The sequence below is a fragment of the Pongo pygmaeus genome, chromosome 4 (genome assembly GCF_028885625.2).
Source record: "Pongo pygmaeus isolate AG05252 chromosome 4, NHGRI_mPonPyg2-v2.0_pri, whole genome shotgun sequence".
Classification (NCBI taxonomy): domain Eukaryota; kingdom Metazoa; phylum Chordata; class Mammalia; order Primates; family Hominidae; genus Pongo; species Pongo pygmaeus.
This window is the reverse complement of record NC_072377.2, coordinates 185,700,775-185,728,573: the sequence shown is the minus strand read 5'-3', so window position 1 is coordinate 185,728,573 and position 27,799 is coordinate 185,700,775. Positions and strand designations below refer to the sequence as shown.

The window sequence follows — 27,799 nt, the reverse complement described above, 5'->3', positions numbered from 1 at the left end:
TTTGTGTTGTTTTCAAATTTTGGCTATTACAAATAAAGCTTCTATGAACATTCACATATTTCCTTTTCTCTTGGAAAAATAATTAGAAGGCCATGCTGGATCATATGGTTAGTGACTGTTGAACTTTTAAAGGAACTACTGAACTGTTTTCCAAAGTGACTATATTATTTGACAGTCCCATGAGCAGTGTATGAGAGTTCCTTCCCTCCACATCCTCACCAACACTTGTTACTGTCAGTCTTTGTAATTTTAGCCACTTTAATAGATGGTAATGGTATCTTGTTGTGGTTTTAGTTTGCACTTTCTTAATGTTTAATGACATTGAGTATCTCTTCATGTGCTTATTTTTCATCTGTATATCTTCTTTGTTGACAGGTTTTATCAGTAATGATGGTGGCTTTATGAAACTTTTTTTCTGCATCATTGAAATGATCATATGGTTTTCTTTTTTAATTTATTAATGTGCTGAATTACACTGGTTGATATTTAAATATTAAACCAACTCTGCATTTGTGGGACAAACCACACTGAGTAGTTATGTATCATCTTTAAATATATTGTTTAGTTTAATTTGCTAAAATTTTATTTAGAATTTTTGTGTCTATGTTAATGAGGGATATGGACCTGTAGTTTTCCTTCCTCTTCTTCTGTTTTCTTTGCCTGGTTTTGGTATCAGGTAATACTGGGCTTATAGAATCAATTAAAAATACTCCCTCCTCTTTATCCTTTGAGCCTCACATAGCAGGTGTTCAATAACTATTCCATGGGTGATTTGGTATAGAGAAAAGTAAATTAATGTGGAATAAGCAAACAGAGTTTATAGTGGGAAAATGCATAATATAAAAACACATCATTAGCAAACACTGTGCCATCAAACCTGCAAGCATGATTCACATTCATTGTCTCTTTAATCTTCACCTGTGAGATGGGAATCACTATCCCTGACTAACAACTGAGGAGCCTGAGAGGTTGTGACTTGTTCAGGATCACTTAGCTGGATGGAGTTTTCACAAAGTAAATCTTATGTGAGTCTATTCCATCCCCACTTCAGGGCAGCCATGGCTTCTGACTCCCACAGGGACAGGCCAATCCCCCCTCATCTGGAAGCTGTGCTGCTGCAGGGCTCAGGACAGAAGAACCTCAGCTCCCTAAAGGAGAGTGGGGGGCCTGACTCTCTGTGCGCAGGCTCCGGAGAGGAAGCTGGGGCCACCTGTCGGGAGCACTCTCCCTTGGCTGCGTCTGGGTCTGTGGTGTGGGGGCCCCTTAAGCAGGGTCTTCTCTCTCTGATCCCCAGGACACTGGACATATGAATATGGGAGTCCCATTTTTCTCGTCATAGATCACATGCTGGATATAGGGTCTCAGCAAGCCTTCAAACTGACATGTCAGGGTATGAATAAGGGACTGGTCATTTGTATTGAAGAAGGAGATGGTCCCACCCTCATAGTCCAGGAAGATCCCTACTCGTGTAGGAGGGGTGCTGGTGGGGAGGTTGATAACACGTGGATGTAATATGAAATACGAATGTTCTTCATTCAGTCTGAGGACCCAATACCCATTGTGGGAAGACAAAGTCACATTGTTCTTCCTCCTGTCTACGTCATCCCGGCACACTCCCACATACCACCCTACATTTTGTCCCACGTCCACCTCCCAGTAATGTTTCCCTGCTTGGAAACCCTGAGAAGCCACCACACTCTTCCTTGTAAATCTCTTCTCAGAGTAAGGCACATCCTGGGGAGCTTTTCTTTGGGTTACAGTTTTCAGATCAGAAACACAGAGCTGCGGGTGAGCTGTCTCTGGATCCAGAGTCACCTCCACTGGGGTGCGGTGGGGGAGAGAGGAAGCATGAGTTACTGAAGAGGAAATCTGGGCTGGAACAAGAGGTCGACCATCCCACTGCAGACTGGCTCCGGGTAGGATCTGAGTGACTCCAGGATTCAGCTTCCTTCCACCCCCCAGTTCCTGCTAACTTCACTTCTTTCCCCTTTGCACAGACCCCTAGAAGCCAGCTACTAGTGCCCTCAGTTCCCTGGTGTCTTGCCTGTGACCCCTCCTCGCTGACCCAGTCCCTACGCTTTTCCCTCCAAGTCCTGGGCCAAGAAGTGTATTTAGAGGCAGCTGCACCCTGGGGTGGATTGGGGCATCACAGATTTGCTGTCTACAAGCTGGGTGGGCTCCATATCTGTCACTAGTCCATGCCCACTGTCACCCTCTCAGACGTTGGTACCTGCATGTTTCCGGGCGTCTCTCAATTCTGAAAGCAAGCAGACAGAGCAGGCAGTTCAGTGCTCCCATGGGGAACAGGACACAGGGAGAAGGGAGAGACCAAGGATTAGGACACTTTTTGAGTGTCATGGACCCTTTCAAGAGATCTGAAGAAGGCTATGGGGCTTCTCTACAAAATGCACCTCCCCCAGAATCTGCAGTTTCAGAGTTCCCATCACAAGCTTGGCTCTGCAGGGACCCATGGGCCTCAGGATATAAAAATCCATAAACGAGAGACTTGGAAAGGAGTCATAAATGTGTGAAGAGGAATATTTTCTTTTACCTGCCTGTCCGTGCTTTCTTCTCCAGGCTGAAAAACAAAAAAACAAAAAACACGTAAGAGGCTGACATCACAGAGCGGGGGCCCAGGGAGGGTGTGGGAGGGAATCCCTGCGAGTGATAACACTCTCACCCAGTTTATCCTGGAGTTTCCATGCAACAAAAAGCAGACTATTTAGTGGTTGATACAGGACTGGATAAAGTCTCAAAGCATCAGGCCAGGGGAGGTCGAGGATCACCCACAAATTTTTCTCAGGTTCCTCACTGTGGCCCACGCACCCTCAGAGCTCATGATCAACACCTCCCCCCACCACACACAGAGCAAACCAACGGGCAACAGGCACAGACAATTTGTGGGGACTTCCAGGCCCTGGGGCCTATCCTAAGCCCTCCAGATATCCGAGGGGCAACTCGTGAGCAGTGGATGGAGAGAGCCAGGCAGCTGCTCTCCTCCACCTGCCGGTGCTTCCTGTCCAGCCTGGAGCCAGGGTGGTCCAGAGGCTCAAACTGTGGATCAGGGAGGGACTCGGGAGAACCATGTGTGGGAGGCTCAGGACATGACACACACTTACCCAATTCCGCCTGGATTTTCCCTGGAACAGAAACAGTATATTCAGTGGTGGACACAGGAGTGTGCAAGGTACAAACATGACGCTGGCTCCTTGCACAGGTGGGGTGAGCTGCAGGTGTGAAGGGCAGGGCCTCTCCTAGGACACTTATATGTGCTCCCCAGCCCCTGCACGGACTGTAGCTCTCTGGGGTGGAGCAAGAGATCAGGGGGAAGGTGCATGCTAAGGAGAGGGACAATAGCTGGGGTGCTATGGAGGTGGGGATGGAGATGGGAGAAGGTGGCTGGGAGGGGAGGTGGGGGTGGCCTCATCCTCAATGGGAAGTGTCGCTCCCAAGGAGGGTGAAATTTGTTCTAGGGTGAAGACTCTTATTGAGATTATCATTTTATCTCAGTCAGTCAGTTTTATTTCCTCTTTTATGAAGTCTTTGCAACTACCCTGAAATTTTCTTATAAGACTCTTGTCGTTAGTAGAAATTTATTTATTTTTATATATTTATTTTTTGAGTCAGGGTCTCACTCTGTTGCCCAGGCTGACGTGCAGTGGTGCGAACATGGCTCACTAAAGCCTTCACCTCCTGTGCTCAAGCCATCCTCCCATCTCAACCTCCTGAGTAGCTGGGACCACAGTCACGCACCACCACACCCAGCTAATTATTTTATTTTATGTTTTAAAAATTTTTTGTAGAGAGGAGTTCTCGCCATGTTGCCCAGGATGGTCTTACACTCCTGGGCTCAAGTGATCCTCCCACATTGGCCTCCCAAAATGCTGGGATTACAGACATGAGCCACCGCACTCAGCCTGTTTGTAGAAATTTATGTGAACTCTTTATGTGCTGAAAATCAATTATCTGCTTATCCTGTGCTCCACGTAAAGTAGAAAGGGATTGGCAGAGGCTGGCATTTTCTGAAGGAGCCATTTCAGGTCAGCACAGAGGAGGCTGAAGACTGGGTTCCCTGTGCCTCAGGTGGTGGACCCCGTGGGCCTAGGGCTGGAAGAACAGAGCCCAGAGGTGTGTGAGGGCAGCCTGATATCAGCTCCGCTGGAACCATGAAGAAAGCATGGGCCCATGCTTCTCTCTCTCACTTACCTTTGGATTTGAAGAAAACAATTGTCATCCCCATGACAACAACACATAGGGCACCACAGAGTAACCCGAGTAAAATAGAAGCCAGGCGCCAAGGTGAGGGCTGGAAAAACGTCTCTGAAAAACAGTCCCACAGACCCCTTAGTGATTGCTAAGCAGGTAAGGCAATTTTACACCCATTTAAGGAATCCCCCAGTACCCCAAGATGAAAACATTTTTCTCTAATTTCTTCCACAGATTTAAAGCTTTGCATGTCTGTATAAGTCTTGATCCATCTGGATTTCATATATATATATATATATTCACGTATGTATGTGTGTGTGTGTGTGTGTTAAAGCTTTGCATTTCTTTATAAGTCTTGATCCATCTGGATTTCATATATATATATATGTATTCACGTGTGTGTGTGTGTGTGTGCGTTAAAGCTTTGCATTTCTTTATAAGTCTTGATCCATCTGGATTTCATATATATATATATGTATTCACGTGTGTGTGTGTGTGTGTGTGTGTGTGTGTGTGTGCGTTAAAGCTCTGCATTTCTTTATAAGTCTTGATCCATCTGGATTTCACATATATATATATATACACACACACACACACGTGTGTGTGTGTGTCTGTGTATAATGAGGCAGAAGTTCAATGTCATCTTCTAAGCAGGTGTTGACTGTGCTGGCAATGTTTATTGAGTGGACCTTGCTTTACACACTGCCACACATGCAAGGTCACCTCTGTGTACCTCATGTTCAAGCTTGGATTTGTTTCTGGGCTCTTTGTTCTCTCCCATTGATCCATAGGGTTATCTCTGTGCCAATAATTTTAATTGGCTTAATCTTCAAAGCTTTGGGATATGTCTCTGAGATAAGACTAAACTTCTTAGCTTGCTCTTATTCCACTGTATCTTAGCAATTCTTGGCTATTTGTTTTGCCACATAAACTTTGGAATTGACTTGTTAGGCTTTAAGAAAACTCTGGGCCAAGTGCAGTGGCTCATGCCTGTAATCCTAGCAGTTATGGAGGCCAAAGTGGGAGGATTTCTTTTTTTTTTTAAGATAATGTTTATTCTTTTCTCCTTTAGATTTCTTTGTTTTGTTTTGTTTTGTTTTGTTGAGACAGACTCTCGCTCTGTTGCCCAGACAGGAGTGCAGTGGCGTGATCTCGGCTCACTGCAACCTCTGCCTCCCGGGTTCATGCCATTCTCCTTTCTCAGCCCCCTGAGTGGCTGGGACTACAGGTGCCCGCCACCACACCTGGCTAATTTTTTGTATTTTTAGTAGAGATGGGGTTTCAGCATGTTAGCCAGCATGGTCTCGATCTCCTAACCTTGTGATCCTCCCATCTCGGCCTCCCAAAGTGCTGGGATTACAGGCATCCGCCACCGCGCCTGGCCAGGAGGATTTCTTAAGGACAGTTCGAGACCAGTCTAGGCAACAAAGTGAGACCTCCATCTCTAAAAATATTTAAAATTAAAGAAAATTAGCCAGGCATGGTGGTGCACACCTGTGGTCCCAGCTACTTGGGAGGCTGAGGTGGGAGGATTGCTTGAGCATGGGAAATTGAGGTTGCAGTGAGCCATAATTGCACCACTCTACTGCAGCATGGGTGACAGAGTGACAGCTCATCTCAAAAAACAAACAAACAAAAAAATGTGCTGAGCTTTTTCTATGGAATTGAATTGAATCTATACAGCAATTCTAGGAGAACTGATATCTTTAAAAACATGCATCTTCTTATCTGAAAGGTGTTATGTTTGTTCTCTTATTTTAGTTTTCATTAGTGTATTTTAATACAGTTTTATAATACCCTTCAATAAGATTTTGTAAATGTTTTATTAGACTTATTCCTGGTTAACATATTTTTTATTGTTATTGTACATGGCCTGTGTTTTTCTTCCTTTGCTGGTGTTTACTAATGCAATTGATTTTGTTTATTCCTCTCATTTTTCATGAACACGATGGGTTCTTTTATGAGTTGAAAGAATTTGTCTGTAATTTTTTCTAAATTTTCCGTTTATATCATCATATAAACTGTGAACAATGGCCATTTTATTTTTTTCTTTCTAAAAGAAAAAATACATTTTACATTTTCTTCCCTTATTGAAGTGGCTGCTAATAGTAACAGTACTCTAATATAATGTGGAACAGAAGTGTTTAATGCAATCTCCTTATGTTATGATTTTAAATGACACATTATGTATAATGTTTTCTGTATGTATTTAAAAAATTAGGTGGCTTATTATTTTGTATGATGTTTGCTGCAAGTATCTTTTTTATTTATTTATTATTATTATACTTTAGGTTTTAGGGTACATGTGCGCAATGTGCAGGTTAGTTACATATGTATACATGTGCCATGCTGGTGCACTGCACCCACTAATTCGTCATCTAGCATTAGGTATATCTCCCAATGCTATCCCTCCCCCCTCCCCCCACCCCACAACAGTCCCCAGAGTGTGATGTTCCCCTTCCTGTGTCCATGTGTTCTCATTGTTCAATTCCCACCTATGAGTGAGAATATGTGGTGTTTGGTTTTTTGTTCTTGTGATAGTTTACTGAGAATGATGATTTCCAGTTTCATCCATGTCCCTACAAAGGACATGAACTCATCCTTTTTTATGGCTGCATAGTATTCCATGGTGTATATGTGCCACATTTTCTTAATCCAGTCTATCATTGTTGGACATTTGGGTTGGTTCCAAGTCTTTGCTATTGTGAATAATGCTGCAATAAACATACGTGTGCATATGTCTTTATAGCAGCATGATTTATAGTCCGTTGGGTATATACCCAGTAATGGGATGGCTGGGTCAAATGGTATTTCTAGTTCTAGATCCCTGAGGGCTCGCCACACTGACTTCCACAATGGTCGAACTAGTTTACAGTCCCACCAACAGTGTAAAAGTGTTCCTATTTCTCCACATTCTCTCCAGCACCTGTTGTTTCCTGACTTTTTAATGATTGCCATTCTAAGTGGTGTGAGATGGTGTCTCGTTGTGGTTTTATTTGCATTTCTCTGATGGCCAGTGATGGTGAGCATTTTTTCATGTCTTTTGGCTGCATAAATGTCTTCTTTTGAGAAGTGTCTGTTCATGTCCTTTGCCCACTTTTTGATGGGGTTGTTTGTTTTTTTCTTGTAAATCTGTTGGAGTTCATTGTAGATTCTGGATATTAGCCCTTTGTCAGATGAGTAGGTTGTGAAAATTTTCTCCCATTTTGTAGGTTGCCTGTTCACTCTGATGGTAGTTTCTTTTGCTGTGCAGAAGCTCTTTAGTTTAACTAGATCCCATTTGTCAATTTTGGCTTTTGTTGCCATTGCTTTTGGTGTTTTAGACATGAAGTCCTTGCTCATGCCTATGTCCTGAATGGTAATGCCTAGGTTTTCTTCTAGGGTTTTTATGGTTTTAGGTCAAACATTTAAGTCTTTAATCCATCTTGAATTGATTTTTGTACAAGGTGTAAGGAAGGGATCCAGTTTCAGCTTTCTACATATGGCTATCCAGTTTTCCCAGCACCATTTATTAAACAGGGAATTCTTTCCCCATTGCTTGTTTTTCTCAGGTTTGTCAAAGATCAGATAGTTGTAGATATGCAGTGTTATTTCTGAGGGCTCTGTTCTGTTCCATTGATCTATATCTCTGTTTTGGTACCAGTACCATGCTGTTTTGGTTACTGTAGCCTTGTAGTATAGTTTGAAATCAGGTAGCGAGATGCCTCCAGCTTTGTTCTTTTTGCTTAGGATTGACTTGGCAATGCGGGCTCTTTTTTTGGTTCCATATGATCTTTAAAGTAGTTTTTTCCAATTCTGTGAAGAAAGTCATTGGTAGCTTGATGGGGATGGCATTGAATCTGTAAATTACCTTGGGCAGTATGGCCATTTTCACGATATTGATTCTTCCTACCCATGAGCATGGAATGTTCTTCCATTTGTTTGTATCCTCTTTTATTTCCTTGAGCAGTGGTTTGTAGTTCTCCTTGAAGAGGTCCTTCACATCCCTTTTAAGTTGGATTCCTAGGTATTTTATTCTCTTTGAAGCAATTGTGAATGGGAGTTCACTCATGATTTGGCTCTCTGTTTGTCTGTTGTTGGTGTATAAGAATGCTTGTGATTTTTGTACATTGATTTTGTATCCTGAGACTTTGCTGAAGTTGCTTATCAGCTTAAGGAGATTTTGGGCTGAGACAATGGGGTTTTCTAGATATACAATCATGTCGTCTGCAAACAGGGACAATTTGACTTCCTCTTTTCCTAATTGAATACCCTTTATTTCCTTCTCCTGCCTAATTGCCCTGGCCAGAACTTCCAACACTATGTTGAATAGGAGTGGTGAGAGAGGGCATCCCTGTCTTGTGCCAGTTTTTAAAGGGAATGCTTCCAGTTTTTGCCCATTCAGTATGATATTGGCTGTGGGTTTGTCATAGACAGCTCTTATTATTTTGAGATACGTCCCATCAATACCTAATTTATTGAGAGTTTTTAGCATGAAGCGTTGTTGAATTTTGTCAAAGGCCTTTTCTGCATCTATTGAGATAATCATGTGGTTTTTGTCTTTGGTTCTGTTTATATGCTGGATTACATTTATTGATTTGTGTATGTTGAACCAGCCTTGCATCCCAGGGATGAAGCCCACTTGATCATGGTGGATAAGCTTTTTGATGTGCTGCTGGATTCGGTTTGCCAGTATTTTATTGAGGATTTTTGCATCATTGTTCATCAAGGATATTGGTCTAAAATTCCCTTTTTTGGTTGTGTCTCTGCCCGGCTTTGGTATCAGGATGATGCTGGCCTCATAAAATGAGTTAGGGAGGATTCCCTCTTTTTCTATTGATTGGACTAGTTTCAGAAGGAATGGTACCAGCTCCTTCTTGTACCTCTGGTAGAATTCGGCTGTGAATCCATCTGGTCCTGGACTTTTTTTGTTTGGTAAGCTATTGATTATTGCCACAATTTCAGCTCCTGTTATTGGTCTATTCAGAGATTAAACTTCTTCCTGGTTTAGTCTTGGGAGAGTGTATGTGTCGAGAAATTTATCCATTCTTCTAGATTTTCTAGTTTATTTGCGTAGAGGTATTTGTGGTATTCTCTGATGGTCGTTTGTATTTCTGTAGGATCGGTGGTGATATCCCCTTTATCATTTTTTATTGCATCTATTTGATTCTTCTCTCTTTTTTTCTTTATTAGTCTTGCTAGCAGTCTATCAATTTTCTTGATCCTTTCAAAAAACCAGCTCCTGGATTCATTAATTTTTTGAAGCGTTTTTTTGTGTCTCTATTTCCTTCAGTTCTGCTCTGATTTTAGTTATTTCTTGCCTTCTGCTAGCTTTTGAATGTGTTTGCTCTTGCTTTTCTAGTTCTTTTAATGGTGATGTTAGGGTGTCAATTTTGGATCTTTCCTGCTTTCTCTTGTGGGCATTTAATTCTATAAATTTCCCTCTACACACTGCTTTGAATGCATCCCGGAGATTCTGGTATGTTGTGTCTTGGTTCTCGTTGGTTTCAAAGAACATCTTTATTTCTGCCTTCATTTCCTTATGTACCCAGTAGTCATTCAGGAGCAGGTTGTTCAGTTTCCATGTAGTTGAGCGGTTTTGAGTGAGATTCTTAATCCTGAGTTCTAGCTTGATTGCACTGTGATCTGAGAGATAGTTTGTTACAATTTCTGTTCTTTTCATTTGCTAAGGAGAGCTTTACTTCCAAGTATGTGGTCAATTTTGGAATAGGTGTGGTGTGGTGCTGAAAAAAATGTATATTCTGTTGATTTGTGGTGGAGAGTTCTGTAGATGTCTATTAGGTCCACTTGGTGCAGAGCTGAGTTCAATTCCTGTGTGTCCTTGTTGACTTTCTGTCTCGTGGATCTGTCTAATGTTGACAGTGGGGTGTTAAAGTCTCCCATTATTAATGTGTGGGAGTCTAAGTCTCTTTGTAGGTCACTCAGGACTTGTTTTATGAATCTGGGTGCTCCTGTATTGGGTGCATATATATTTAGGATAGTTAGCTCTTCTTGTTGAATTGATCCCTTTACCATTATGTAATGGCCTTCTTTGTCTCTTTTGATCTTTGTTGGTTTAAAGTCTGTTTTATCAGAGACTAGGATTGCAACCCCTGCGTTTTTTTGCTTTCCATTTGCTTGGTAGATCTTCCTACCTCCTTTTATTTTGAGCCTATGTGTGTCTCTGCACGTGAGATGGGTTTCCTGAATACAGCACACTGATGGGTCTTGAGTCTTTATCCAATTTGCCAGTCTGTGTCTTTTAATTGGAGCATTTAGTCCATTTACATTTAAAGTTAATATTGTTATGTGTGAATTTGATCCTGTCATTATGATGTTAGCTGGTTATTTTGCTCCTTAGTTGATGCAGTCTCTTCCTAGTCTCGATGGTCTTTACAATTTGGCATGATTTTGCAGTGGCTGGTACCGGTTGTTCTTTCCATGTTTAGCACTTCCTTTAGGAGCTCTTTTAGGGCAGGCCTGGTGGTGACAAAATCTCTCAGCATTTGCTTGTCTGTAAAGGATTTTATTTCTCCTTCACTTATGAAGCTTAGTTTGGCTGGATATGAAATTCTGGGTTGAAAATTCTTTTCTTTCAGAATGTTGAATATTGACCCCCACTGTCTTCTGGCTTGTAGAGTTTCTGCTGAGAGATCCGCTGTTAGTCTGATGGGCTTCCCTTTGTGGATAACCCGACCTTTCTCTCTGGCTGCCCTTAACATTTTTTCCTTCATTTCAACTTTGGTGAATCTGACAATTATGTGTCTTGGAGTTGCTCTTCTCGAGGAATATCTTTGTGGCATTCTCTGTATTTCCTGAATCTGAATGTTGGCCTGCCTTGCTAGATTGGGGAAGTTCTCCTGGATGTTATCCTGCAGAGTGTTTTCCAACTTGGTTCCATTCCCCCCGTCACTTTCAGGTACACCAATCAGACGTAGATTTGGTCTTTTCACATAGTCCCATATTTCTTGGAGGCTTTGTTTGTTTCTTTTTATTCTTTTTTCTCTAAACTTCCCTTCTCGCTTCATTTCATTCATTTCATCTTCCATCGCTGATACCCTTTCTTCCATTTGATCGCATCGGCTCCTGGGGCTTCTGCATTCTTCACGTCGTTCTCGAGCCTTGGTTTTCAGCTCCATCAGCTCCTTTAAGCACTTCTCTGTATTGGTTATTCTAGTTATACATTCTTCTAAATTTTTTTCAAAGTTTTCAACTTCTTTGCCTTTGATTTGAATATCCTCCCGTAGCTCGGAGTAATTTGATCGTCTGAAGCCTTCTTCTCTCAGCTTGTCAAAGTCATTCTCCGTCCAGCTTTGTTCTGTTGCTGGTGAGGAACTGCTTTCCTTTGGAGGAGGAGAGGCACTCTGCTTTTTAGAGTTTCCAGTTTTTCTGCTCTGTTTTTTCCCCATCTTTGTGGTTTTATCTACTTTTGGTCTTTGATGATGGTGATGTACAGATGGGTTTTTAGTGTGGATGTCCTTTGTGTTTGTTAGTTTTCCTTCTAACAGACAGGACCCTCAGCTTCAGATCTGTTGGAGTACCCAGCCGTGTGAGGTGTCAGTCTGCCCCTGCTGGGAGGTGCCTCCCAGTTAGGCTGCTCGGGGGTCAAGGGTCAGGGACCCACTTGAGGAGGCAGTCTGCCCGTTCTCAGATCTCCAGCTGCGTGCTGGGAGAACCACTGCTCTCTTCAAAGCTGAGATGGAAATGCCGAAATCACCCATCTTCTGCGTTGCTCACACTGGGAGCTGTTTCTTGGAGCATTTTAAAACTACACTCACTAACCGCAAGTATCTTTAGATATCTTTTTATCAGATTAAGCAGAGTCCTATTTCTAGATTGATAAAAAAATTTTCTTCTGTTTCTAGATTTGCAAGTGTTGAAATCATGATGAACAGATGTTGAAAGTTATCTGTTTTATTTACATCTACTAAGAAAATTATAGTTTATCTCTTTTAACTAATTATGTTATAATTACATTAATATATGTTCCCACGTTGACCTAACATTTTTTTCCAGGATAAGTTTGGTCACGATATATGTTTTTGTGGACTTTTCTACTTGCAAAATTTTTGGTAAGATTTTTACATTTTCAATTATGAGTAAAGTTGGTAAAAATTTTTCCTTTTTTGAATTGCCCATTTCTCTTATGATACCAAAATTATGTTGACTCAATAAAATGAGTTTAATATTTCCTATTTTTCTGCTCTCTGGCCAACTTTCTGAAAGATACATTTTGTCTTTTCTTGAATATTTGGTAGACTTTGTATATAAAACAATGTGGCCCTTGTGTCTTCCTTCTGGGAAGACTTTTAAATGCTGACTCCACCTCTTTCATGGTTACAAATTAGTCAGGTAGTCTCTTTCCTTCGGATTTTGTATTTTACATTTTTCTTCTTTTTTAAAAATTTTTGAGACAAAGTCTCACTCTGTCCCCCAGGCTGGAGTACAGTGGGGTGATCTCAGCTCACTGCAATCTCCACCTCCTGAATTTAAGTGATTCTCATGCCTCAGCCTCCCGAGTAGCTGGGATGACAGACACACACCACCATGCCCAGCTAATTTTAGTATTTTTGGTAGAGATGGGGTTTGCCATGCTGGGCAGGCTGGTCTCAAACTCCTGACCTCAAGTGATCTGCCCGCCTCAGCCTTCCAAACTGCTGGGACTACAGGCATGAGCCACTGCGCCTGGCCTGTATTTTACATTTTTCTATGAAAACTTTCACTTCATCATATTCAATAGAAAAGGAAAAAGTTATTCAAAGCAGTTTATCTTACAAATGTCTACTAAATCTTTAGTTGTGCCTTCTTGTTATTTCCTGCCTTGTTTAATTGTGCTGTTTCTCTTTTATTCTTAACTGATGTTGCCAGTTTATCTATTTTAATAACACTTCAAACCGTCTAACTTTATTTGTATTAATCTGCGTTATTGGTCTTTATATTTCCATATTTCTATATCTTTAGGATTTCTTCCACTTTCTTTTGCTGTTTTCTGAAATATATATTGATGCCTAATATCAATATTCAGCTATTTCATGCTAATAAGAACACTTAAGCATTAAAGGATATATTTTTTTTATTTTGAGATGGAGTCTTGCTCTCTCGCCCAGGCTGGAGTGCAGTGGCGCGATCTCGGCTCACCGCAACCTCCGCCTCCCGAGTTCAAGCGATTCTCCTGCCTCAGCTTCCCAGGTAGCTGGGATTACAGGCACCCACCACCACGCCCGGCTAATTTTTGTATTTTTAGTAGAGACGGGGTTTCACCATTATGGCCAGGCTGGTCTTGAACTCCTGACCTCAGGTGATCCACCTGACTTGGCCTCCCAAAGTGCTGGGATTACAGGCGTGAGCCACTGCACCTGGCCAGATAAAATTTTGACTCAGAAAACTATATTAGTTCTATTTTACACATTATGATAGATTGTAATTTTATTATCATTCAGTTTTAAGAATTTTCTACCTATCAGTATGCTTTCTTCAATTTCTCAGTTATTTTAATGTTTAAAAATTTTTCAAACACATAAAAATTTAAACTATCTTTTGCTGTGGTCATTTGAGTTTATTACGTTATGATTAGAGAATTTTGTGTGCATGATATCAATGTTTGAAAATTTTCTTAAAACCATTGTATGTGTTTATATCTGGTAAAATTTTATAAAAGTTCCAAGTGTGGTAAAAATTACTGTATATTCTACAAACCTGGAGTGCCATCTCCAAAAATATGTTATTTCAGACATTAATTTTTAGTTCAAATATTATATATTCTTACTTATTTTGTCTACTTATTTAATCAATTTTAGAACTCGAAGTATGACCTTTTTTCTTATTTCTGTTGATATTTTCTTTTTATGTTTTACATGTATAAGGTACATATATATTTAAAATTTTCATATTCTTATACTGAGTGAACTTATGTTTTTGAAATAACTCTATCCCTAATGCCCTTTTTCTTAAAACTTTGTCTTCCTTTTCTTGACACTAATATATCTGTTCAATTCTTCTTGATTACTATTTCTCTAGTATTTTTTATTTTCGATGAATAGCTCATATGTGCTACATTTTTCCTCTTATGAATTGCAATTGAGATTTTTATTACTTATCTATTTTTATTTTTATTTTTATGTTTTTGAGATGGAGTCTTGCTCTGCCACCCAGGCTGGAGCACAGTGGTGCCATCTCGGCTCACTGCAACCTCTCCCTCCCGGGTTCAAGCGATGAGATTTTTAAATCCAGTCTGAGATTCTTTGTCTTTTAACTGGCAAATTAAATCCTTTTACATTGAGTGTGATTCTGGAAACATTTTAGTTTATGTAAATTTTCCTACTATTTGTAAATCCTTTCTGAAATTTTCTACATTTTTATTCTGCTTCATGAAGGAGCAACGATGTTTTCTAAAAATGAAGAAACAATTATTTTCTTAGTCCTAGAGTTAATTTCCTTAAGTTTTGTTATGTGTTGAGTTGTGAGTGTTGCACCATTGGGGTATTGTGTGGTGAAGGAAATACTTAATTCTACTGCCTTGAAATTCTAAACTATTCTACTTCTGCTTTATCAAATGTTTGGTTTTGTTTTTTATACCTCATCAATCTTTGACTCTCAAAACAAATCATTGAAGCTGGGAGGTACTACACAACAATCCCAGACACAAGCTGCTGCTCTACCCTGGGTTACGTATGCACACACCCCTTCCTTGCCCTTCCTTCTCCCCACTCACCTCCTATCAATACCTTGGATTCCACCTCACGACTCTGCTCAGCAAGGTGGATGGAACACAATATGCTCCCAGCATTTTCCTGGACTATAGTGGAGATCTCCACATCATACAGGCTGTGCCCATCTGCATTTGCTCTGGAGTCTGAAGACAAATCCTGTCCTTGTGGACCTTTCCACTTGGCTGTGGGCTGGGGGAACCAGCCTGAGGACAGGCAGAGTAACTGGATACCTCCGTCAACATATCCCACGATGGAAATGAGAGGAAGTGAGCCCAGTGCTGGGAAGAAAACAGGGAAAGATGAAAGCAAAGACCAAATTTCAAGCTTACAGCTATTTTGAGTCTGGTTCATCAAGCCTGTACCCATAACAACACACACATCCTTTTCTCTGTCTCTCTTACACACACATCCACTCATACTACTACTGCAAGCCCTTCCATGGTCTATGTTCATTCAACATTTATTTAGCAGCCACTATATATGCCTGGATATTCCTAAGTATGAAATAGGATGCAGTGAATAAGACACAGCCCCTTCTAATGAGAAACTCATTGATCAAATAGTGAGGAAACTGTATAAAATACATTTCACAGTGAAATGGCAACTATGAAAGCATGGTCGGGTTAGCACGGAGAAGAGTGCTTAACTTTCAGGGAAAGGCACAGCTTCCTGGAGATGACATTTGCATCCTTCTGTGTCAGAAAATAGGAGTTTTGTTGTCAGGTGGGGGAGAGGGGAAGCATTTTAGACAAAAAGAGACAAGTACAAACCACAATGTGAAAAGTTAACGTGCCACAGTGATTTCAAGGACTCATGAATATTTATATTCCAGATGATGACGTATAAGAGAGTAGGGGTGTAAGACAAGATCTGAAAAAGGCGCAAGTCAACCCATGGAGGTCATAAATTCACTGACCTGAGCAATGTGGACTTGCCCACAGCCACTTTAAGAACTGTAGACCAGTAGGGCTCTTACCAGCTTCCAGCAGGTGGGAGTTATGGCAAGGCCTGTATCTTAGGTCTCCATGCAGCAGCATGGAGGAGGGACCACAGAGAACACTCCGGAGGAGAGTGACCCACCATGCAACTATTGAAGTGACTCCAGTGAGAGAAAGGAAGGGCTGGGGAGGAGGAAGGCTCTGAGAGGGGGAACGGCAGATGCAGAATCTATTTGAGAGGTTGAATCAATAGGACTGAACATCAAGTGACATCCAGATTTGTGACTTCGGGAATATGGAAAAGTACCCCTTATGTGGTTGACTTCAATTTGATGATTTAATATTGCCTTTTAACCACTCCAAACAGAAATTCCTCTCTGAGTGTTGTTCTCTGCCATTCCCCAGGGTCTGGATCAGTGCATGCAGCCTAATAAATGTTTGTTAGTCAATAAATTAATGAAAGAATGATGGTGGTGTAAGCCCCAAGGAAGGGGGCTCAAGTAAGGTGATGTAGACTTCCCTTCCTTGCTCCTTTCTCTAAGTAAAATCATAAACCCTAGAAATGAGGCAAGCATAGGTGCATTTTGAGAAGTGGAAAGACTAAGGAGGACTGACTAGGGACCCCAGGAGTAGAGAAAAAACACAGCAGCTGAGCATCCTATGACCACTCCCCAACTCCCACCTCCAGCAGAAGTAGGTGGCCCAGCGGGAATCTTTCCACCCTAAATGGCTGAAAATACATGATATGCAAAGTGGTGCTGGCAAAAGAATACTTTGTCCCACTATGCCAGATGATCACCTCTCTCACAAGAAACACTGAGGAGCAACATGGGAAAACACCTTTTACTGCCACAGTTAGTACTAGAAAGGATGAGCAGAATCTCCAGTGACATCAGTTAAGCAAAGTAGACCAAAATAACACAGTAAAGTCTCTGAAAATTAAATTGTATTTGGAGCCACAACCACCAAAAATAGACTAGGACCTGAGTCATAAATCTAAACATGGTGACTGCCTGCAAAACAGAAGTTTACATAGGGTCTAGAGTATCTTACAATGGTTAAACCATTTAGATTTCAACTAAAAATTACCCATCATACCAAGAACCAATTAAATATCAACTTGAATGAATATAGACAATCATGTGATTGCCGAGACCAACATGAATAGCTATTATTAAAATGTTTCAAAAAGCAATTATGAATTCTCTCAAAAAAATTTAAAAAACAAAAAACATAGATGTTATAAAAAACAAATCAGAAGTAATATAACAGAAAAAAATGCAAAAACAATAACTAACTGGGTAGCTTCAATACTAGAGTGGAGATGACAGAAAATAAAATTATTGGCCTGGCGTGGTGGCTCAAGCCTGTAATCCCAGCACTTTGGGAAGCCGAGGCAGGCAGATCACGAGATCAGGAGATCAAGACCATCCTGGTTAACACGGTGAAAGCCCGTCTCTACTAAAAATACAAAAAAAATTAGCTGGGCATGGTGGCGGGCACCTGTAGTCTCAGCTACTCTGGAGGCTGAGGCAGGAGAATGGCGTGAACCCGGGAGGCAGAGCTTGCAGTGAGCCGAGATCGCACCACTGTGCTCTATCCAGCCTGGACGACAGAGCGAGACTCCATCTCAAAAAAAAAAAAAAATTATTGAACTCCAGGATACAACAGTGAAACTTAACCAGCATGAAAAGAGAAGAAAATATTTTTTTTAAAGAGGAAAAACAGATCCTCAAGGACCTATGAGACAATAACAAAATGTCAACATTTGTATCATCATAGTCCCAGAAGGAGAGGAGAAAGAGAGAGCTGAAAGAGTATTTAAAGAAATGATGGCTGATCTAGTCAAATGTGAAAGTCATGAAACTACAGATTCAAGAAGCTGAGAGCACACCAAATAGGAGAAATGTAAAGAAACTCATGCCTTGATAGATCATAATTAAATTTCTGAAAATAAAGAAAACACCAATGACAGCAGATTTTTCATGAGAAATCTTCAAGGCCAGAAAGAAGTAGCACATTTTTCAACTGCTGAAAGAAAATAACCATCAAGAAACTCACAAATTCTATATCTGGCAAAACCATTATTCACAAATAAAGAGGAAATCATTTGCATATTTATTCTCAGATAAACGAAAACTAAGAGAATTTGTCACTAACAGACCTATCCTAAAAGGATGGCTGGAGGAAATTCTTCAAACAGAAAGGAAATGATAAAAGAAAGAATCTCGGAATATTAGAAAAGAAAAAAAGCAATAGAAAAAGAAGAATAAGGAAAATTACAATAGATTTTCCATTTTATTAGTGTTTAACAATCACATACGTGCTGGGTGTGGTGGCTCACACCTGTAATCCCAGCACTTTGGGAGGCCAAGGCAGGGGATCATTTGATGCCAGGAGTTTGAGACCAGTCGGCCAACATGGCAGAACCCCATCTCTACTAAAAATACAAAAAAAAATTAGCTGGTGTGGTGGCGCATGCCTGTAATCTGAGCTACTCAGGAGGCTGAGGTACAAGAATCACTTGAACCCAGGAGGTGGAGGTTGCAGTGAGCTGAGATCACACCACTGCACTCCAGCCTGGGTGACGGGGCAAGACTGTGTCAAAGAAAACTAAAAACTAAAAATAAAAATTGTATATGATGGTTTAAACAGAAATTAAGTCACTATCTGATATAGTGCTTATGTATATAGAAGAAATACTCAAGGCAATGTTATTTTTAAATTGTGGAGATTGAAGGGATCTAAATGAAAATGAAGTTTCCACACTTCAAAGTGGTAAAATGTTGATACAGTAGATTGTGATAAATTATATATGAATATCATAACACCTAGAGCAGCACCTAAGAAAACACTACAAAATGTTATACTAAAAAAAGACTAACAATAAGTTGTGATGGAATCCTAAAAAAAGTTTAGTAACACACAAGAAGTCCAGAAAAAAGAAGAAGAAAATGAAATATGACAGGCATCATCACTCTTGTTTCACCAACAGGGTGGGAGTGGCTTTCGTCTGTATCCTGTCAGGTGGTGGCAGGTGCCAGTGGCTGTCTTCTGCATCATGATCCCACCTGTGTGATGGCAGGGCCAGGCTCATCTCCAGAAACCTCAGGTCAGCGATCCCCACCGAAGCCTTTTTGCATCATGTCAGAATCTGTAAAGTCTGTTTTATTTCATTATCTGAAATACTTTTAAGAGCTGATAATGGTAGCATGACTTTACAAGACAACTCAGTCATAAATAAACAACTGACCTGCCACCCGCAGCTCCCAGGTGGCCTCCTCGTCGTAAATCTGGGAACTGAACCAGCACCCATACAGGCCAATGTCCGACGGAGTGATGTTTTTTAGCCTTAGAGAGACATGCCCCCCTGCAATGGAGTCCTTCACAAGCTCAGTTCTCCCTCGATACTGTGGCATCTGCTTAGATTCCCAGTCTTCCCCATCTCTGTAGAGGTGGACCACAGCATGGAGCTGATTCCTGAAGAACCGCACTTCCATGGCCTCTGCACTGGTCTCAGGAAAGAGGGAGCAGGAGAACACTGCGTCCTCCCCCACCGAGGCCTGGACAAACTTGCCCGGTCCAGTCACTTGCCACTGTCCTATAGGAGGAAACATAACAGATAACTAAGCAAAATCCACTTGAGTCCTTCTCAGGACTCTGGTGGGTGGAGATGTGTGGGGTATGGGGTGGGGGATCCATCAGTCTTCTTTCTAAACCTGATGACTTGCATTTGCACATCTTACACTTGCGAGAATGCTTCCATGTCAGTTACTTCACTCGGTTCTCACACATATCTCATGTGAGATGAGGTGAGGTATGTGCTATCAATATTCCCACATTCAACATGAAGAAACCCTGTCTCTGGGGCTGAGAGGCACCTTCCAAATGCAGACTCCCTGACTGGAGGAGAATCTATCTCCACATGCTCTGCTCTCTGCCCATCTGCTTAATGAACACTCACAGCACCCCTTTGCATCTTCTATGCTAAAACCTTTTTTAATGACCCAGGAGGGGAGTAAGTGGCCATAAAATATCGAATTTGGGGAAACTTATTTCCTTCAAATAGATGATTACATCTTGTAAATGTTTTATGGATACAAGAAAGGAATATATATTCTGCACTGAAGCACATTTATTTGTGCTTCTTTTTTTAAGTAGACTTCTGCCATATTCTGAAGGACATGGTATGACACAGTGAGGAGACTTTGTAGTTTTTATTTCAGAGATTTGCTCTTTAGTGCACTGATGTTGTGACATATCTTTTCCATGACACCTACCTTTTACTCCAGGTAATAATTTTATGTTTTTCCACTTTATTATTTCGTACTTGAATAGTACTTCATCTAGCAAAAGTTTGTCCAAGCCACAGCCTGTGGGCTGCATGAGACTCAGGACGGCTTTGAATATGGTCCAACACAAATTCATAAACTTTCTTAAAACATTATAAGATTTTTTGTGATATTTTTTCATTCATTAGTTATCGTTAGTGTTAGTTCTTCTTTCAATATGGCCCAGGGAAGGCAAAAGATTGGACACCCCCACTCTAGTGCTTTATCAACATGGCTTACCTGTTTTGTTTTGTTTGTATTTTCTTGGTACAGCTTTGTCTTGATCTTCACTTGAAACTGTCTTCATCTTGCAGCAAGTGACATAATTGTTTGTTTTCTGCGAGCCTTCCCTGCATGACTCTCAGCTTCATGAGGACAGAGTGTGTGTGTTTTCCTCAGCACAGGATTTCCCATGCCCAGCATGGAGAATGGGCTCCATAGACAGGGATTATGCCTATGAATGGTGAGCGCTACTTTCTTTTTGCATTTGCTTCTTGGTTTTGTGGTCAACTAAGTAATTTTTCTGATGTAAATCACACTTACAACTCTGTATGATTAGAGTTCTTCTTAGAGAGACCACAAACGATGGAGGCCCACTCCCTTCACCTTCTAAGTACCCACCCCCTTTGATTGGCTGTGTCTCTTGATTCATTCACATGTATCCATTTATGGTATATGGATATACCTGTGTGTGGTGTCTGCATGTGCATCAGAGGCAAAGTGGATCCCATGTGTGAATTTCCAGATAAGTGGATATTTTAAATTTTCGCACTAATTATTTCTAAGTTTAAGTACATTTTATAAATCTTGCTGAAATGTATTTCACTCATGCATCTTTAAGAGTATTATTAAATGAGGCATGACTTTGCAGCCTGGTGTCTGACCAGCTGCTGACCTGGTGTAGCAGATGTTGAGGCCCTGCTCCTCACCACCCAACCCTCAGTCCCCCTGCAGTGGGGTGGGCATTTCCCTGCCTGCTGACAGCTCCGCCCCTGGAGCCTGGCCTCTGCCTCTCTGCTGATGGCTTCTTGCAACCTTTGGAACCTACTCAGCCCAGGCGCAGGGCGGCCAAGAAGGTTTGCGATTTTAATAGTCCCAGGGGGGCACATCTCACCCAGTGGGGAACAGGAAGCAGTGGATGTTGGGAAGATCCTGAGCCATCATCTATACAGTTCCTCCAAAGGACCCAGTGGGACTGGGTCCCAGTTGCCACCACAGCAACCTGCTCATTAGCGCACCCTCTATGGCTTTCCTCCCACTGGCTTCACTCTCTGCACCCTGTCACTTTTGTTTCTGAGAATAATCTGCTAAACAAAGCACCTGCAGAAAGGCTCTTGCTCTAGATCAGTTTTTGGGACCCAGCCTGTCAGCTGGGCTGCTGTGAGTGCTGCCTTCAAGGCTGTGTGAGACTGTCAAGCCAGGCAAACAGTTTTTAATATATGTCTGTTTCTCCGGCCAGCCTTGCTGCTGTCATTTGTCTTGCTGACAGCGTCTCCCTTTACTCCTTCCCCTGGGGAGAAGCAAGGAATAACACTGTCTGTTGTTGCAACATGCTGTGCACCAGTGGAGCTCTGTGCTGCATGCTCTACATGCACAAGTTCACACAATCCACACAGTAGCCCTTCAGCCACAGGAATGTCACAGATGTGATATTATTATCTCTATGTCATCATAAGCAAAAACTGATGCTAATAGAAGTTATTAGCCACAAGCTCATAGAGAAAAGGAAAGTTTTAAAAATAGTGTTACTTCCTCTAAGGTCATTTCCAGCATGCCCTGCTGCCTCATGCAGAAACAGAAAGCAGACAGAAAAGCTTGTCAGAAAATGGGTGAGAGTGTACTTAAATGGAGGCTGTCTTGTGAGTAACACACATGGATTGTGGTTTTTTGTTTTTGTTTTTTTGAGACAAAGTCTCAGTCTGTCACCCAGGTTGGAGTGCAGTGGCGCGATCTTGGCACACTGCAACCTCCGCCACCTGGGTTTAAGCGATTCTCGTGCCTCAGCCTCCTGAGTAGCTGGGACTACAGGCGCTCACCACCATGCCTGGCTAATTTTTGTATTTTTAGTAGAGATGGGGTTTCACCATGTTGGCCAGGCTAGTCTCAAACTCCTGACCTCAGGTGATCCACCTGCCTCAGCCTCCCAAAGTGCTGGGATTACAGGTGTGAGCCACCACGCCCTGTGAACACACATGGATTTTGATCCTCTTATTTCTGTTTTCTTGGCTTTGTTTAGCAAAACAGTCATAGGTAGACAAATAGCATTATGGAACTGTTCCAGACAGAAAGTGAACACAGTCAAATGAACTTTTTGTGGCTTAACACTGACCACCCAGAATCCAGTGTTCTACTCCAGCCCCTATCTCTCCCTGCAAAATTTATTTGATTACTCAATATCCTGTACACCAGGCTTTGTCTTGATGGTTACTAGAAGGAGAAAGAAGAGTGGATTTCTGCCTAGACTATGCCAGGTTCCAACTTATTCCTCACTTAAAGGTCTGGTGCTCTACTCCATAACTATAGGTGTTTCTAACTCAGCATGTGCATAGCTGGATACATTGTCTTTTTCTCCAAACATCCTAAACAGTGCCACCTTCCACCCAGGCACCCAAGTCAAAAACCTGGGGATTTTATTAGAGACTTCCCCTGCCCAAGCCCCACAGCCCACCTGGGGAGAACAATGTGTTTACCTTGGCGTTCTCGATGTGTTCCCTCCCCGCTCCCAGGGCCTGCTCCCATTATTCTGGGCTACTGTGATAGTGCCCAAGTCCTTGAGAAACAGCTCAAGGAGTCTGTTCCTGAATTCCTGCTGCCCTGTGCTTCCCACAGCTCCTGGCATTGGTAGTTGCCAGCCTGAGGCCAGGAGAAGGTGGAGAATGCAAGCACCACAGATTCCTGTGTCTCACTGTACTGAGATCATTGTCATGAATGAACTCAAAATATTATTCAACAAGGAGAAAAACAACAGTCCAAACTGAAAGACTTACCTGACGCCAGCTTGTAGAAACTGAGAACCAAAATGAGCACGAAAGCCATGGATATTCCTGTGGGTTGATCTCACACTATGAAAACAGATGACAGCAGGGGTGGATGGATGATTTGAAGGTCAGGCCAGCTGTCTTAGATGCAGGAGCCATGGAGAGGCTTTTCATGAACTGATGTCAAACTGTGCGTTTCTCCCTAGAGCCTCCCTAAACATGGCTGTATGAATGAGGAGTATGGGCACTGGACTTTGAATCATTGCATTTATTGGCAGGTCATAAACATCTGTCTCAGACCAGAGAAATGATAATGGAAACAGAGTAGGGTACACTTGGAGGAACTTTGTTCTGGGTTGTGTCCCACATAGGTGGTAAAGGAATGCCAGATGCAGAGATATTTTCAGGCTTAGTCTGGCAGGCAGAGCTGCAAGAGAGAGTGAGCATCTATCCCTGAAAGAGAGATTGGACAGGCGCAGTGGCTCATGCCTGTAATCCCAGCACTTTGGGAAGCCAAGGCAGGTGAATCACAAGGTCAAGAGATCGAGATCATCCTGGCCAACATGATGAAACCCTGTCTCTACTAAAAATACAAAAATTAGCCAGGCGTGGTAGTGCACACCTGTAGTCCCACCTACTTGGGCGGCTGAGGCAGGAGAATTGCTTGAACCGGGAAGGGGGAGGTTGCAGTGAGCCCAGATTGCACCACTACACTCCAGTCTGGTGACAGAGTGAGGCTCTATCTCAGAAAAAAAAAAAAAAAAAAAGATCATCTCAGCACAGGGCAGTGAGGCAGTGAATTTGCCCAGGCACACAGGCAATGCTCCATGAGACTCATATTTCCTGGCACAGCATGAGGTAATTCTGCCCATCCCTCCCTTGTCTTGAGTTCAGGGACAGGACTCTGATCATGAGGCCAGATTATGTTGAACTTGCCAGAACAACCAGGACCTTGATCTCCAAGGATCCAAGGTATTGAGAAGCGGACCAAGACGATGCTTCAGGCCTGGGGGTAAGGCAAAGATGCATTCATTCAGTCATTCATTGGATGTACTAAGCCAGGACACACACAGTTAGGGATTATGCAGTGATTTCAAGTCTGGGGACATGCACAAAGAATAAGCACTTACTAGATCAGAAAGCAGGTTTCCACGGAGAGCACCACGAAGGACAATGAAGGTAAAGAGCAATTTAAAAAGAGGAAACCCCATGAACTTAGAAATTGTTAATAACACAATTTTAAATAACTAATGGGTCTAAGACAACTAATAATAGAAGTTGAAGGTAATTAGACTAGAAGAAGAATGAAAACACTACATTTAAAACACTATGATGCATGTAAGGCAGTTCTTACAGAAAGGCTTATCCTTAAGTGCTTATATTAAGAAAAAAGTAGTCTGAAAATTGGCTGAACAGAGCATCTGAGTTAATCCGAGTTAACTCTTGGATCCTGAGGGTCTCTGGCCACTCGCCCCATCTTTTCTCTCCCTTCACTTTTCTTTTTTTTCCCCCCCACAGTCTGTAAACATGTAATCCTACCTTAAGTACAAAGCCTTTACAAATGCAAAAAAATCAAAGATTACAAGTCAATTTCTTTCTGCATACAGTAATAGCTGAAATGTAAAGAGATCAACTTCAGAAAAAAATACGCTGAAAAACATACCACTTTAATAAGACAAAACTGCAAATTAAATGAATAGAAATTAGGTAGATCCATTTATTTTTTAAATACAAGTATAATTTTGGAAGGGCTATTTGACAAATTCAGCATTAACTGCCAACTCTATAGACGTGTTTATCAACAACAACAACAAAACAAGACATTTACTCTTGGCCCTTTTAGTACAGGTGAAGTGTCCTATTGCACCACAAGTATTAGTGATGAAGTAACAGATCCAAGGCCATAATATTAAAGATGTTTTTTTCCAGTTGCGATTTAGTTGAAAAATAACATAATACGAACATATATGAATGGCTATCAAGACCACTGGTGATCTGCAGAATACCTAGAGGCCTACGTACTTAGAAGGCTGAAACTAGTAAAACAGTATTAAAATCAGTGTTTTTATTCTTAGATGAACAATGACAGAGTGAGATTTCTGATTCCAATTTTTATAAGGTGCGGTGGGGAATTGAGAGGAGATATTGGGGAAGACTGGCACTTTGTGCTGAGTTAGAGTTGGGAATGCGGCTCAAATTAGTTAATATTCAGATTAGGATATTGTTTTAGAAAATTTTAAATGTGTTCTAAATTGTGGCATATTGAAAAGGATATTAAGGGACAATGATTCATTAGCCTTAAACACAATTTAATGAGTGCCATCAATGGGCTTAAGAAATAAGCAGGGATGGCGGATGATGAGGCAAAATGAGGTGAAATAGAAAATGGAAAGTGGAAAATATGCTTGAACATTGGAGAATGTGAAAAGGCCACCAAAGAAACTGCTTTGGTTATCACTCAGAAGTGCTCTTCCCATTGGCTACCTGCTCCTGATCACCCAAACACCAATTTTAGAGCACAGGAGCAGTAACCCCCTTTGTCTGTAATTTCACTTTCCATAGTTTGTTACCCGAGGCAACCTTGGTCCAAACATATTATGTGGGTGGAAAATTCCAGAAATAAACAATTCATGTTTTAAATCACAAGCTGGCTGGGCATGGTGGCTCATTCCTGTAATCTCAGCACCTTGGGAGGCCGAGGAGGGCAGATCACCTGAGGTCATGAGCTCGAGAGCAGCCTGGCCAACATGGTGAGACCCTGTCTCTACTAAAAATACAAAAATTAGCTGGGCATGGTGGCAGGCGCCTGCATTCCCAGCTACCTGGGAGGCCAAGGCAGGAGAATTGTTTGAATCCAGGAGGCAGAGGTGGAGGCTGCAGTGAGCCAAGGTCGCACCACTGTACTCCAGCCTGGGTGATAGAACGAGACTCCATCTCAAAAAATAATAAAATAAATCACAAGCCATGGAGTGATGAAATCTCATGATCCTCCTGCTCTGTCCTGCCTGGGATGTGAATCATCCCTTTGCCCTGCTTATCCACACAGGTTGTATACAACCTGCCCATTAGTTGCTTAGTAGCCGCCTTGGTTGTCAGATTGAAAAAACATAGTCTAAAAGGGTTTAGTACTATCTGAGGTTTCAGGCATCCACTAGGGGTCTTGGACTGTATCTCTTGCAGATAAGGGGAGACTACTGCATTACATTTCAGCTTCCATAAAACTTTACTAATTTGGATTAAGAACACAAGCCTGATTTTGTAAAAAGTGTCCATAAATATTCTTAGGTATAGTTTTGCTTCATCAAATAAAAAGAGCAACTAATTCCAACTGTTGAAGTAGTAACAAGTAAAGGCTTCACCAGGCTTGCCTTGATGAATGGTTAAGACACATTTTTAGGTCAACAGCACAAGATTATTAAATAACTTGTATGCTACAAACATACAAGTTATTTTGTTTGATGAGTGATGCTGCTTCCACTCATCAAAACAACCCAACAATCCTTACTATTCCAACTTGCTGAGAACCAAGTCAGATGTTGCCTTCAAGAATGAAATGTTCCTCAAAACTGTTCTATCAAAGGTAGTAGCTATTGGACATAAAACAGGTAATTTATTTCAGACTTTAGTTCATTTTCATGAAGTATTTATCTCCAACTTCAGTTTATTCCAACATTAATTTATGACAGGACAGTTATTAAAATTAGCCATTTCTCAGACTATAGCTTTGAAATAATAAGAAATGGACAATTGAGCTCACTAGTCAAAATCTTGATTCAAGTGATCATCCAATAGCTTACAAATGTCTTCAATAAACTGAACTTTGGGGCAGGATGAAAAACAGAAAAATCTAAAACCTCTCTATCCCAATCACCAATAATGGAGGCTAAGCAATTATACCTACAAATCCTTAATGACAGATCTCTCCTAATGACAAATCCTGAGATTTAAGCACTGTGACTTACAGAAGGCCAGTTGGCTTAATGAGGAAATTTACTTTTAATAAAAAGACAATCAGCAATATTTTATTTTGGGCACTTAGCATTTCACAGATCCTCAATACATTTTGAGGTAGGTCAAATATTAATAGTGTATTTTACAAACAAAACTCAAGCAGTTGTTTTGTTACTTGTCCCAAACCACAGGAGCAAGTCTATCATGGTCAAGAATAACATGGTCTCTCTGATCTTTCATATTAATCTTTCATGTGTGAAGTTAAGGGTAATCACTTGCAAATATTCATGAAAAAAAACCCAGAAGACTAGATGTAGAAATTCTACTTCGGGATATTTTAAACTTTTTAAATTGATCTTATAATGAGTATATACTTGCTCTCATTACAAATATATGTATGTATATATGTATTTATCTGATCTTTATAATTACAAATGAGCACAGGAGTGACTATGTTGCTTTTCTGCCTTTTAGGGTGGGTAGAGCAGGAAGATAATCAGCTAGCTTTCCTCAGAGCACTAGGCAGCCTTTAACTGAAGGTGCTATGTTCAAGGCACCATTGACTATGATTTGGGATCAGAGGACAACAGGCATACTAATGGAACCAGGATTCAGAAAAGATGCCTGGATCCAAAAAGAGGAGGCTCTCTGCAAGTCGAAGATGAAGAGAAAGATAGTAACATCTCAAGTTACTGATCCTGAGTATC

General features: G+C 41.4%; 1 protein-coding gene across 1 annotated transcript; it reads right to left on the bottom strand.

Annotated features, from left to right (window-relative positions):
- Positions 1–435: 435 nt before the first annotated feature.
- BTNL3 (butyrophilin like 3) lies at positions 436–23,383 on the bottom strand. Its single transcript, XM_054488940.1, has 8 exons — positions 23,151–23,383; positions 19,086–19,433; positions 14,897–15,172; positions 4,207–4,320; positions 3,120–3,140; positions 2,552–2,578; positions 2,231–2,257; positions 436–1,820 (listed from the first exon to the last, which is right to left on the bottom strand). The coding sequence occupies exons 1-8, from the start codon at positions 23,197–23,199 to the stop codon at positions 1,264–1,266; spliced, it is 1,419 nt and encodes a 472-aa protein (XP_054344915.1). The 5' UTR covers positions 23,200–23,383; the 3' UTR covers positions 436–1,263.
- Between the last annotated feature and the right edge of the window lie 4,416 nt (positions 23,384–27,799).

Bases quoted from the DNA above. Each gene is read 5' to 3' on its own strand.
- BTNL3 (XM_054488940.1), bottom strand. From the start codon at position 23,199: ATGGCTTTCGTGCTCATTTTGGTTCTCAGTTTCTACAAGCTGGCGTCA. The intron at 3,141-4,206 runs GTAAGTGAGAGA...TTTCTGTTCCAG, and splicing joins TGTTTTCTTCAAATCCAAAG to GGAAAATCCAGGCGGAATTG. The intron at 1,821-2,230 runs GTACCAACGTCT...ACCGCACCCCAG, and splicing joins AGACGCCCGGAAACATGCAG to TGGAGGTGACTCTGGATCCA.